Source organism: Haliotis cracherodii, unplaced genomic scaffold (assembly GCF_022045235.1).
Source record: "Haliotis cracherodii isolate W230 unplaced genomic scaffold, xgHalCrac1.p SCAF_14, whole genome shotgun sequence".
NCBI lineage: Eukaryota > Metazoa > Mollusca > Gastropoda > Lepetellida > Haliotidae > Haliotis > Haliotis cracherodii.
The window spans coordinates 12,202,505-12,215,232 of NW_027266269.1; the positions used below are offsets into that span (position 1 = coordinate 12,202,505).

The 12,728-nt window shown below is 40.0% G+C and overlaps 1 protein-coding gene across 1 annotated transcript in view; it reads left to right on the top strand.

Moving 5' to 3' along the window:
* Window positions 1–1,001: 1,001 nt before the first annotated feature.
* Window positions 1,002–12,728, top strand: part of LOC139461005 (endothelin-converting enzyme homolog) — an 84,400-nt gene continuing 72,673 nt past the window's right edge. The window contains exons 1-3 of the mRNA XM_071242472.1: window positions 1,002–1,046; window positions 2,952–3,067; window positions 6,016–6,236. Coding sequence (XP_071098573.1) covers window positions 6,020–6,236 — 217 coding nt within the window. The 5' untranslated portion in view covers window positions 1,002–1,046; window positions 2,952–3,067; window positions 6,016–6,019. The remainder of the gene's footprint in view (window positions 1,047–2,951; window positions 3,068–6,015; window positions 6,237–12,728) is intronic.

The following is a 12,728-nucleotide window of genomic DNA, read 5'->3' on the forward strand; positions in this document are numbered from 1 at the left end:
ACTGACCACCGTCATATAGCTAAAATACTGCTGATAGCGGCGTTAAACAACAAATCAACCAACTTGGACAAATATTTAGACTTTCACAATAGAACAAAACACGAAAAGCTGGAAGGGAAACGTAAACATAATTCAGAAGCATTTGCATATGTAAATAGGAAACTCGTAGAACAAATATCAGCTCAAGAGAGAGGTTATTATTATTATACTTGAACGTCTGTGATCGATCTGATAAAACAGAACCATATTAGAAAGTGGTGACGTTGACGTTGACGTTGATGATGAGGTTGTCGATGTAACAACCAGCTATGACGCTGATGAAAATGTGGGATATAGTGACACTGTAAATACCACTACACGTAGTAGAGCCCCCACCCACCCCCAGCCCCCCCAAAATCCTCAACCACAACCCCGCCCAACCCCTCAACCCAAAGCAATAAAAATATGGAGAATCCCTCACTGACAAAGTAGACGCAATTAATGGATATTCTGTATTTAATGTAAAGGCGACGTTTCGGTATATATCCTCATACAGTTGTCAAGCAAGGGTTCGATCACCGCCCTGGTCATACCAAAAGACGTTAAAAGATGGTACTTGTTGTTACCCTGCCTGTCCCCTATTGGCCATGTCTGTCGTTTGACGTACACACATTGATGACATGCATTGTACATTCAGTTTTCATCTGCACTCGATAGGTCTAATTGTGATAAAGGGTTTATATAATCAAATTAAGCAGTATACGTCATTGAAATATGTTTTTCATAACGACAATTTTACTGTTCGTATGCTGCATTATATCGTATGTCTGATTCAGATTTTAAACGTGCCTAATCCTAAGCATCTAGTACACAGATTCTCAAATTGCAAAATCGCTATATGCGCAAAAACAAAATGCAATCTTCAATCAGTGCTTTGATACGAACACGCGTTTTTCACATTATCTTTACGATAGGAGCAAAACTGAGAAAATGCGAGTGACCTCCCTTTACAAAAATATAAACAACGAGGAAGGCACTCGGCGAAGAACTTTGGAAGGCTCACACAGGTATTGTCTCAACTTTCAAAGTGAATTTGTTAGAGGCTAATGACAATAGGAGGACACTTTAATGATTTCATCAACTTTTGATAGGCCAACCTTCTGTGTCTTTCCCGAATGTGGACAATAATAAAATTGTCAGTATCTGAATATCTTTAGGGCATTTTAGATGACAATCAGTCAATATCCTGGAACGATCTGAAAAGCTGCTTTAGTCAAATTTCGCGCGTAAAGCTGAGCGGGCAACAATGGTCACTGGCGGTGTTTCTGGTCACAGCTGACAGTACTGATTGGCTCAGGCTGCCGACTGTGCCTCGCGCTAGTGTCACTGATCTTGCTGTCTCTTCGTTCCTAATCTCAATTTTACCCTTATTTTATCCTCATTTTATCCTTAGCCCTTGATCTCGTTTACACGCACAGCTTTACGATAATTGGGGTTGGTTGGTTGGTTGATTTATGCCTCACTCATCAATATTCCAGCTATATGACGGCGGTCAGTAAATAATCGAGTCTGGACCAGACAATCCAGTGATTGATATCATGAGCATCGATCCATGCAATTGTGATCGATGACATGCTTCAACCAAGTCACTGAGCCTGACCACCCGATCCGGTTAGTCGCCTTTACGTACGAAGTAAGCTCGGAAGTTCACACAGTTTAACCATCGCTTTTCAATTGTTCACACTTCAATGAACCCATCCAAACTAATGTTTTCAGTTCTTAAGAATCTTGTGTTCATGGTGTCTACATCTATTGAATAGAATCTTGAGTTCATGGTGTCTGAATTTATTGAATAGAATGTTGCGTTTATGGTGTCAGCTTTCATTGAAAAGAATCTTGTGTTTATGGTGTCTACGTCTATTTTGTATAGAATCTTGTGTTCAATGTAACTGCATTTTTGAAAGAATCTGGTGTTTTTCATTAATTACAAGAGCCCTTTACTTGACGCACAAATGTAGAGAATGGAGCCGACACAATTACTACTGCATCCTGAGGTACGCACAATAATATTCATAGTACCTACAGTGCATCAAGAACAGTTATGGGTGTCTGTTATTTCATCCATCAATCGGGGCGGTCGGGCAGCCTAGTGGTTAAAGCGTTCGCTCGTCATGCCGAAGACCCGGGTTCGATTCCCGACATGGGTACAATGCGTGAAGCCCATTTCTGGTGTCCCCCGCCGTGATATTACTGGAATATTGCTAAAAGCGGCGTAAAACCATACTCACTCACTCACTCACTCATCCATCAATCATGACCACTGTCAACATGATCATTGATTCATTCCAGGCTCTAAAATAATTATCAAGATGTACAGAACTCTACAGCATTTCATTACTCTACAGAACCCTCATATAGCCTGCAAGGACCCTTAAAATTAATTTTTGGGGACCCCTGAACCCCCACTTTTGTAAGTCAAGATAAACCCCTGCCTTAAAACACTGCTTCATCTTTCACAGACAAGACGGGATTTGTGGTCAGGCTCGCTGACTTGGTTGATGCATGTCATCGATTCCAATTGTGTGGATCGGTGCTCATGATGTCAATCACTGGATTGTCTGTTCCAGACTCGATTATTTACAGACCCCCGTTATATAGCTGGAGTATTGCTGAGTGTGGCGTTAAACAACAAACAAACAAACACAGACAAGAGGTTAAAAGCTTGAATACAAGAACAATTGTTAACTCTCATGTTTTTTATCTTTTGATTGTAAAGATCATAAATAAAATGAAATTTCAAATAACATGTGCAGCTAGTACAGATGAACCTCACTCAGAGACATCTGTGGCCACAGTAAAATCAATATCATCTGAGTTGTCTCCCTTGGCTAACACGTATGGTATACCTGTTTCGTGTTTTGTTGTACACATAGCAGAGACACATGCATGTATAGATTTGATTGATTTTTCAGACAAATGTGAAGTGAAGTCTGTGTCAGTACGTAGCTGTGTGAGGCTACAGTATTGAACAGAGCTGCAAATATCTACACGTTGATGTGACAATTTATTCTAACAAATGGCTGGTGAGGTGAGTATTTGGAGATGAAGATGTAGACAGAAGTAGGATGATCTGTGTTAATGATTTAAAGGGGGTCTGGGTTCCTTGAGGTTTGTTGCCATAGTATTTGAATTCAGGGACACCAATTCTAAAGTTATAAATTAGGGCTACGACAAGGACACCTTCACTGTCATGGCTTATTTCCAACACTGTATGTTAATGATGTTAATGATGTTAATGATGTTAAAAATGTCGCGATTTACCGGTACACTAGTGCATTGTTGGCAGACTCTGCTTGATGGGATACCCGATCACTATATAAGTGCAATAATCTTGGACGCGATGTTAAACCCAATTTCACCTCACCTCACCTCACTGGGTTTTCCTTACAAATGTGGTACATGCAGTATCGAGATACGTATGGTCCTGGGTGACACCTGTATCGCGACATCCCTACTGTGCAAGCGCTATGTACGTGTACTATGATTATCACTATTCTGTGTTTTGCTTAGCTTTTGTATGAGTATTTGAACTTTAGGTCATTAATCAGCATGATATATGACAAATGACAAGCACCACCCGCATCATCATCAAGTTCGCTGCTTGTTTCGTTTTTATTTCCATTTTAAAAAAACCCCACCAAAATCCTTAAATATTCCAAGTCCAACGGTAGTCAAATACTGGATTCCAGTATTTTACTCATCAAGGAATACATTTATGTAGGGAGGCCCTTTCCCAGGTTAATTGTACACAACTGTTTATTGATTTACACAACTGTTTTTTGATTACACAACTGTTTATCGGTTACATATATACTAGTTTACAACAACCTCCCCCCCCACCCCCCCCCCCTCCAAAAAATAAAAATAAAAAAAAATAAAAACACCTGCCCGCGCTATATTTTCAAAAAACATTGCCGGAGACCCAAATCTTTTATTTTTATAAGGCTTGGGTTTTGTATGACTATTTGAACATAAGAATATTAAACAGCGTCATATGACAAGCTGGAATGTGTTGTTTCAAATTGGGAATTTATATTGACACTTGTGCAGACTTGGAGAGATAAATCCTTGTGGAATCACTATTATTTTGACTGAAATATATTCATGACAGATGCGAAGTAACAGAAATGATTTATTCAATGCCGTCTATCCATTTCCTAGGTGTTTTTTCATGTCTATGTTATCATGTTGAATATTGATTCTGAAATATATACATGTGTGATGAAATGTATGATAATGTTTTAATGTTCTGTTTTGACAACATGAAAAGTATTCATGATAGTAACATCTGGTAGGTGCATATTTAGCTGGAGCAGTGAGAGGCTTCAGAACGGATTTATATGTTTTGTTGGGCTGTTTTTTGTGTGAGTCTTTGATAGGTGGGACGATTAAATAAAAAACATGTTTCGGTGTTTGTGTATTCATCATAAGAATATCATTATGTTGTGTATGAATTAATAGTTATATTATCTCATCGTTTTATCATGGCTAGCCCTTGACATAAAGGGGATAAAACAAGGACTGTTTGTCTCAGAGACAGTATCGTGTGTGATTGGGGCATTCATGTTAAACTGTGATATATCTCAGTGGGCTAGCATTATATAACCTGATACAATTGTTTGTTTGTTTGTTTAATGCTGCACTCAGCAATATTCCAGCTATGTGACGGTGGTCTGTAAATAATCAAGTCTGGACCAGACAATCCAGTGATTGATATCATGAGCATCGATCTTAAGCAACCCATGCTTGCTGTAAAGGGCGACTGTGCTTGTCGTAAGAGGCGACTAATGGGATCGGGTGGTCAGACTTGGTTGATGCATGTCATTGTATCCCAATTGCGTGGATTGATGCTCATGATATTTATCACTGGATTGTCTGGTCCAGACTTGATTATTTACAGACCGCCATCATATAGCTGGAATATTGCTGAGTGCGGCGTTAAACAACAACCCAACCAAACCAGTCATCTCCGAGGGCAGGAGATGGTTTATGGTATGAAAAGAAGATGTTAGTCATGAAATGCTAGTTACCGAGATTAATTGTTGTTTTAATTATTCCCAATGTCAAGATCCCCAAAGGTCATTTCACTCACTCCTCAGTGTAAACAGTCTTTTTATTGTAATAGGATTGGCAGAACTAGCCTCAACATATCAGCAAATAAAAACATTTGTCACATCCATGATGCAATGGTATCTTTAGGCCACGCCCCAAAATAGGATTGTTTATTACAGAGCATTTGGTTTCAGCACTTTCACCTGGAAATTTAGTCATGCTACGAATGTTATGAATTAATATCTCCCAGAAATTGACTTCATGTATCTAGGAAACTTGATCTTCCTAACAAAATAGCAATCAATTCTTCAGCCCCAAAGTCAACATTTGTATGTTTGCCCATGTTTCTCTAAGGCCATTTTTAACTAATTATTAGACTTTGATCCCATGCGTATCACCACACATCATGTATCATTTTATTGCCACTGGGAAAATGCAGATATTAAGTATTAGGTATAACATTTATACAAATTTTCATGTAATTATACATCCAAATATATATTAGGATTCAGGGAAAATGCAAATATATGATATTAGTTTCAGTAATAGGTTATAGATAAATACTAGCCTAAAGTAATACAAGTCTGTGGCAACTTGAACCCATCTCCCAGACATCCTATTCAATAAGACAAACCCATGAAGATTTGGGATAGAATATGTCTTCAGCAACCCATGCTTGTCGTAAAAGGCGACTATTCTTGTCGTAAGAGGTGACTAACAGGATCGGGTGGTCAGACTCGCTGACTTGGTTGATGCATGTCATCAATCTCGACCTCGTGGATTGATGCTCATGATATCAATCACTGGATTGTCTGGTCCAAACTTGATTTTTTTACAGAATGCCGTCATATAGCCGGAATATTGCTGAGTGCGGCGTTAAACAACAAACAAACAAACAAACCTTTTTTCTATGTTTTGTTTCAGGTGAATGCTGCCTCACAGTAGTCAGGCGAGGCAACGAAAGAGCATGTCCTCATGGAAAGACCGACTTACACGTGATCAGGAATCAAAGTCTTTCAACAGCGTGATGGCGAGGGAGAGAAACGGAAGCAAGCAGCGTCTTGTTCCAGAGTATCGGGACTCTGCATCAGATGGAGACTCAGACGATGAGGGGTCGTGGGGCTCCGTGGATGAAGATTATGTTTGTAAGTAAACTTCCTTTTGAACATGATTGGTTTTTTATTACTTGCATGGTGTTGCATACATTTTCAAAAATTTAAAACGAAATGAAATATTTTGTTTTAGCCTTGTTTTGCAGATATTAGCTTATTTCAAAAATGGAAAAAATGCAAAGGTGGTAAACTAAAGTTCTGAGAATACATGCATGGCTATGCAAACTGTGATTGGCTGGAGCTGCCGGTAGAGGAACTCTTGTCACAAACACCTGGTGTCATCATTGATTTTCAGTGAACCACTTATATAATTTTCACTGCTATTTTCTCATTTACTCCCAAAGGAATCTGTTTCGGTAGATAATCAACACTGATTATTCTCCAGTGTTGATGTTTTATATTGAATGAACCAAATATTCCTTCCTGCTCACATAGAAATAGTAAGTGTCAGTTGATATTCTTCAATCTTACATTGAAATCTCTGTCCACAGCGGGGCACGGGTGGCCAGTCGTCTAAGGCGCCTCGATTCGCAGTGCAGAGTTGCGTCCCTTCGGCAGGCCAGAAACCTATGATTGTGGGTTCGAATCCCAGTTCGCCCCGATTATGTTTCTAGGTTTGTCAGCACCATACCCGTGCTCGTGGGTTTCACTGAAGTGGTAAACGTCTGAGACCTGCATCACTTGGGGCTTTCCTCCCACATTAAGCTGACATGCCGTGATATAACTGGAATAATGTTAAAAGCGGCCTTAAACCAAACTCACTCAATCTGTCCGTAGAATTAAGAGGATGTGTAATGCTTTGTTGTCACTAATACCCAGGAAAGGAACCATGCCTGGGGCCTCTATCTTCATGCCTGGGCCACCCGAAAATTATGACATAATTCGATAATTATGTTAACAATATTGAATGAAATATAGTGAAAAACAGTGTGTAAAATAGCTGCCATGGCTAGCAAAATTTCTGTAGGGCTACTGACATTTTAGCAGTTTTCTGTTGATGCCCACGTCTTAGTTGATTAAAATGATAAAAGGTTCTCCAATTTCCGTAAATAATGAAAAATTGAAAAAATAAATCAACTGTGTCACAAATCAATGTTCTGAGATAAGATTAAGAGTTATCCTCCTTCATCTTGTTTGAGAGACTGTTTTCACTGTAACAATGTGTATAACAAACGTGTTTTGATTGGTTGTAATTTGTAGTTTAACCAATCACAAGCTGTGTGACTTAACATACATTGACTACTCATGTTAAACATTTTGGGGCGAAAAATAAACTGGCACATTTTAAAGCTAGTGAAATTTGAAACTGGCTAGAAACTTTTAAGGCTAACTAGCCCACCTGGCCAGCAATATTTTGAAACTATGACATACAGTGGGTACACACTTGGGGAGTGGAAATACCAACTTCAATAAAAACATCAACACATTCAACATCACGGTATATTGAGCATCAGTTGTTAGTACATTAATGATACATTCAAACACTCCGGACGCATCACAACAAGAGAAGAGTGGACGGTTGGTGGTTCCGATCCCCGGCTGCATCACATCAAGAGAAGTGCAGAAGGTCGGTGGTTCAGATCCCCGGCCGCATCACATCAAGAGAAGAGCAGAAGGTCGGTGGTTCAGATCCCCGGCTGCATCACATCAAGAGAAGAGTAGAAGGTCGGTGGTTCTGATCCCCGACTGCATCACATCAAGAGAAGAGCAGAAGGTCGGTGGTTCCGATCCCCGGCTGCATCACATCAAGAGAAGAGCAGAAGGTCGGTGGTTCTGATCCCCGGCAGCATCACATCAAGAGAAGAGCAGAAGGTCGGTGGTTCCGATCCCCGGCTGCATCACATCAAGAGAAGAGCAGAAGGTCGGTGGTTCCGATCCCCGGCTGCATCACATCAAGAGAAGAGCAGAAGGTCGGTGGTTCTGATCCCCGGCAGCATCACATCAAGAGAAGAGCAGAAGGTCGGTGGTTCCGATCCCCGGCTGCATCACATCAAGAGAAGAGCAGAAGGTCGGTGGTTCCGATCCCCGACTGCATCACATCAAGAGAAGAGCAGAAGGTCGGTGGTTCCGATCCCCGACTGCATCACATCAAGAGAAGAGCGGAAGGTCCGTGGTTCCGATCCCCGGCCGCATCACATCAAGAGAAGAGAGGAAGGTCGGTGGTTCCGATCCCCGGCTGCATCACATCAAGAGAAGAGCAGAAGGTCGGTGGTTCCGATCCCCGACTGCATCACATCAGAGAAGAGCGGAAGGTTGGTGGTTCCGATCCCCGACTGCATCACATCAGAGAAGAGCAGAAGGTCGGTGGTTCCGATCCCCGACTGCATCACATCAGAGAAGAGCGGAAGGTCGGTGGTTCCGATCCCCGACTGCATCACATCAGAGAAGAGCAGAAGGTCGGTGGTTCCGATCCCCGACTGCATCACATCAAGAGAAGAGCGGAAGGTCCGTGGTTCCGATCCCCGGCCGCATCACATCAAGAGAAGAGTGGACGGTCGGTGGTTCCGATCCCCGGCCACATCACATCAAGAGAAGAGCGGAAGGTCGGTGGTTCCGATCCCTGGCTGCATTATGCTGAAAGATGTTACAGGATGGTACTTGTTGTTACCCTGCCTGGTGCTCGGCATTAAGGGGTTTAAACAAGGGTGGTGGGTTTGGAGTCAGTGGGCTAGCACTATAAAATCGACATTAGTCTGAACTAGTATAAGCATCCACTTACACATCTCACCCCACCTCATTCAGAGGACATCAGGTGATTTTTTTTCACGGAAGCAGTTATATTTTCTGTTTGATTGGATTAAGTTTCAATTAACTGCGTCTTGGGTAAACATCACCAGTCAAAACTCCCCACTGTGAATAGGTGGCCACAACCATGCATGGAGTTGAACTCGCAACCGAATGACCATTATGTTTACAAACAAGTGACGACTGTCGTGACGCCAAATACACTTATCGCTGCTAATTTGAATTTCTGTTTCATTAAAACTATCGTGTTATTGATATAGTAAGAATGTAAGGGAGAAGTTGGTTGATTTTCCGTTAGTCTGCAATCTCGAACCAATCTGATTATTAAAAAAACAAAGTAAATTCATCTGGAAAACATGGTCAGTCGTAAACCTTTTCAAAATGAAATATCATGGCATTCCCAAAGACATAAACAAAAGTATCAACGTTACTACATTTGGGGTTAGAGGGCAAATTTCAAGATTCTTTTAATGGCCTCGCCCACGCTGGTGGCAGCGATGTTACGGAGAGTGTAACGAAGGTGTCACGCGCTGGGAAGGAGCTTGCTTGTAGTTCATGCAGGGGAGACAACTCTTTATGGCCTACGAGTACTGTGGGTTACACACAACAAAGTGTTTTTTCCATAGGCTTCTATAGAAACATTATATTGTTTAAAAAAATAACTAAGCATTCAACAACTGTAACCTGTACATGTGTGTACAGTCTGGCCTTAAAGCAGCAAAAAATAACAAAAAAATCCTAGCTCAGCCAGCTCCTTTTCAGAGTACCGGAAGCTAAACACACCACCCCCAGTTCCGCACCAAATGTCACTTGCTTGAAAATACTGTGGTCCCATTCAGCATAAGTCATCATGTTAAAAAAGACAGCACTAAATATTAAAAAACATTGTCAGTTTTAATTACTGGATGGATATCGGAATATGCCTGCTACCCCTAGAAAGAGAGATCTAGGTATATGGTTTGTCACATCAATCTTTATTTCAAGTACTGAAAAGGCCATAGGCCTATAGTACATATATACATACAGTAGCAATGGCTGCAATAGGAATTACATATATCGTAACAAAATATCACATCTATAATGCAGAGGAATTTCTATCATACACAGTATCTTAATTCTTCATAATTGAGGGTTTGTGGCTGGTTTAGACTTGGCTCATGGAAATACACCCTAGACTTCAATTTTGTTCATAATATTCTCATGGCCTAAAGTTATGAAAGGTATTTGGAATATTAAGCTTCCTGTGTATTTAGTGCAGTTAAGGCATTGTTTCTGTACATTTTATTGGACTATTATGTACTTAGTGCAATTTCCAGGTTTGTGTTGTACACCTTATTGTTAAATGTTCATGTCTTTGTAAAGTAAACTAGCCCAAACTAATATTACTGCTGTATTAGGAAGTTAATGTGTAAATTTAGGAAATTCAAAAGCCATATACTCAATGAAATCCTTTCTATTTGTTACAGTTAATCTAATGTTTGTACATGAGAGTTGAGACACAAGAATAAGAAAGAATAAAGAATCAAGATTGTTTGGAACTTCATGTTGTAATCAACATAACACATTCATTAAAAATGTTGTAACATCTCTGTAAATATTATACTATATCTGAGTGAGTCGACCAATGTGTCTTGTACATGAGGAGGTGTAAAATGTTATTTATTGTGTTTTTTTTAAGGTTTTCAATAAGTTATTCTTAGGAGATAAAGCATATTTAAAAAAACACTTCTTCCTGGGTCCAGGCTTGCTCTTACAGTATTTTCTTGAGTATAGTGCGCACCCATGTATAATGCGCTACCCCCTCTAGGGGGTTCAGTATTTTGGCAAAAAAATATTCGAATACCAAGCGCAGAAAAAAAATTACACCGTAGAATCTACCCCTTCAGCGAAGTCCGGCAAACGAATGGGTGAATTTGAGATAAAAAAAATCACCAGACATGTTGATTTACCGTTTAAATAGTATTTATTGTTCTGCTAGGCATTGTTTTATATTCAGGGATTAAGATTACCTTGTGTATTTTCTCGTAAACTAAGCCGGAAACAGCAATCAGCTGTACACACGTTTTCTTGGAATCTACCGGTGATTCGGTCAAGACACACCCAATGATATAACTTTTAAGGATTTTCAATGCAAGGATCGGCAAAAATTGTATCTGAAACTATTTTTTTTATCAGGAATAATATGTTCCAATATCTTGTTTATTGATGCAGCCTTTACTAAACATATTTAAAATAATAATAACCCTAAGCGAAGCAGCTGATCGCTATTCCCGGATGATATTTTTTACATGGAACCAGTCTGACCAGTCACCTTCAAGGTACTTTGATTTTCTCTTGAAGTTAAAAAGTCATCCGTTTTCACTTATCTTATCCATATATGTATTTGAGCATGTCCAATAAACTGGCTTGTATGAGAAAGAAAAGGGGCTAGATGTCAGCCATTTGAGCTCATCTGATAATTTTCAAACCATTAGTTCAAGTTAGAGTTGAGGGAATCTTTGAACTGTTCGCCATTTCAAGTGGAATTAAAGTGCCCTTTTCATACCACCTCCTTTGCGAGTGCTGAGATCACTTCATTCTAATAATACCCTGCAATGTACTGTGTCAGACTTCAGGCTTTGAAAGCCTTCTGGACGAACAGTTTATAAATATGATTGAAGTTCAGTAAAATCAGCTAGATTTGGGCCTCAGTAAAATTGTCCTAAAAGTTTTGCTTGTTGGGAGTGTTGATGAACAACCATCCTCCTGAAGCAAGGGAGTTAACTTACTTTAAAGTCCAGTTTCCACCCTTGCCAAACTAGGCGGGAATTCCTGGGCTCAATCGTAGCGCCACCAGAAGTTATTACGGGTTATGTCCCTTCTAATCCTCTCCAATGGCCCAATCAGATTCCACCTCTCGTATCACTTTGCATTTGTATCGAACAAAATGGCGGTACCCAATCAAGACGATCTGACCGATAATCAAGATCTATTATGTGATAAAACGGGTCTTACATCGCGAAGTGCATTCCAAGATTTAGAAAATATTTGTTGACAACGAGTTGGCGGTGTACATGCTTTGCAAATCCTGCAATCGACAGAAAGCTACATGACAGATTACTGACCGGATTTCGATTTTGTTGATTGGACTATGCATAGACTCGTTAGTCCAGCCAAAATGTAACTCCATAATACCAACCTAGTTCGGCAAGGGTAAAAACTGGACTTTTATAGTCAGTTAACTCTCTTGCCTCGGGAAGATGACAAACACCATATGCCAAAGGTTTGAAATGGCAATACCTCAATCTGATGATAGTGATTTAGTGTACCACATCATCATCATCATCAGCAAGCCCTATTGGCTACATTCAAATTTGTTTTTAAATCTTCCCTGTAAGTGTAACATCCAATTCCATTTCTTAATCCCCTGGTTTATTTTATGAACCATGTATGTTCACTCTACATGTCACCCTGTGAAGATCCGGGTTAGTAGCCGTAAAAAGCGACTACTGTATTCGGTGTAATAAGCGCCCAGGGGCCTCTCAAAATTAGAAATAGGGGCTCTTAAGAACGAGGTTGAAAGATTGTAAATTTTGTGGTTTATGCTGACAGCCTGAAATGATATGAAAGAAGAATCTGTGCATATTATACACGATAGATATATTTTCGAGAATTTAATTGCCAATAATTAAGGGTGCATATAACAAACGAGTGCGTATTATACACGAATAAATAAGTCTTGTGTACATTGATCAATCGGAAGGGTGCTAACTGGGAATCACTAGCTTCACTAGCCAATAT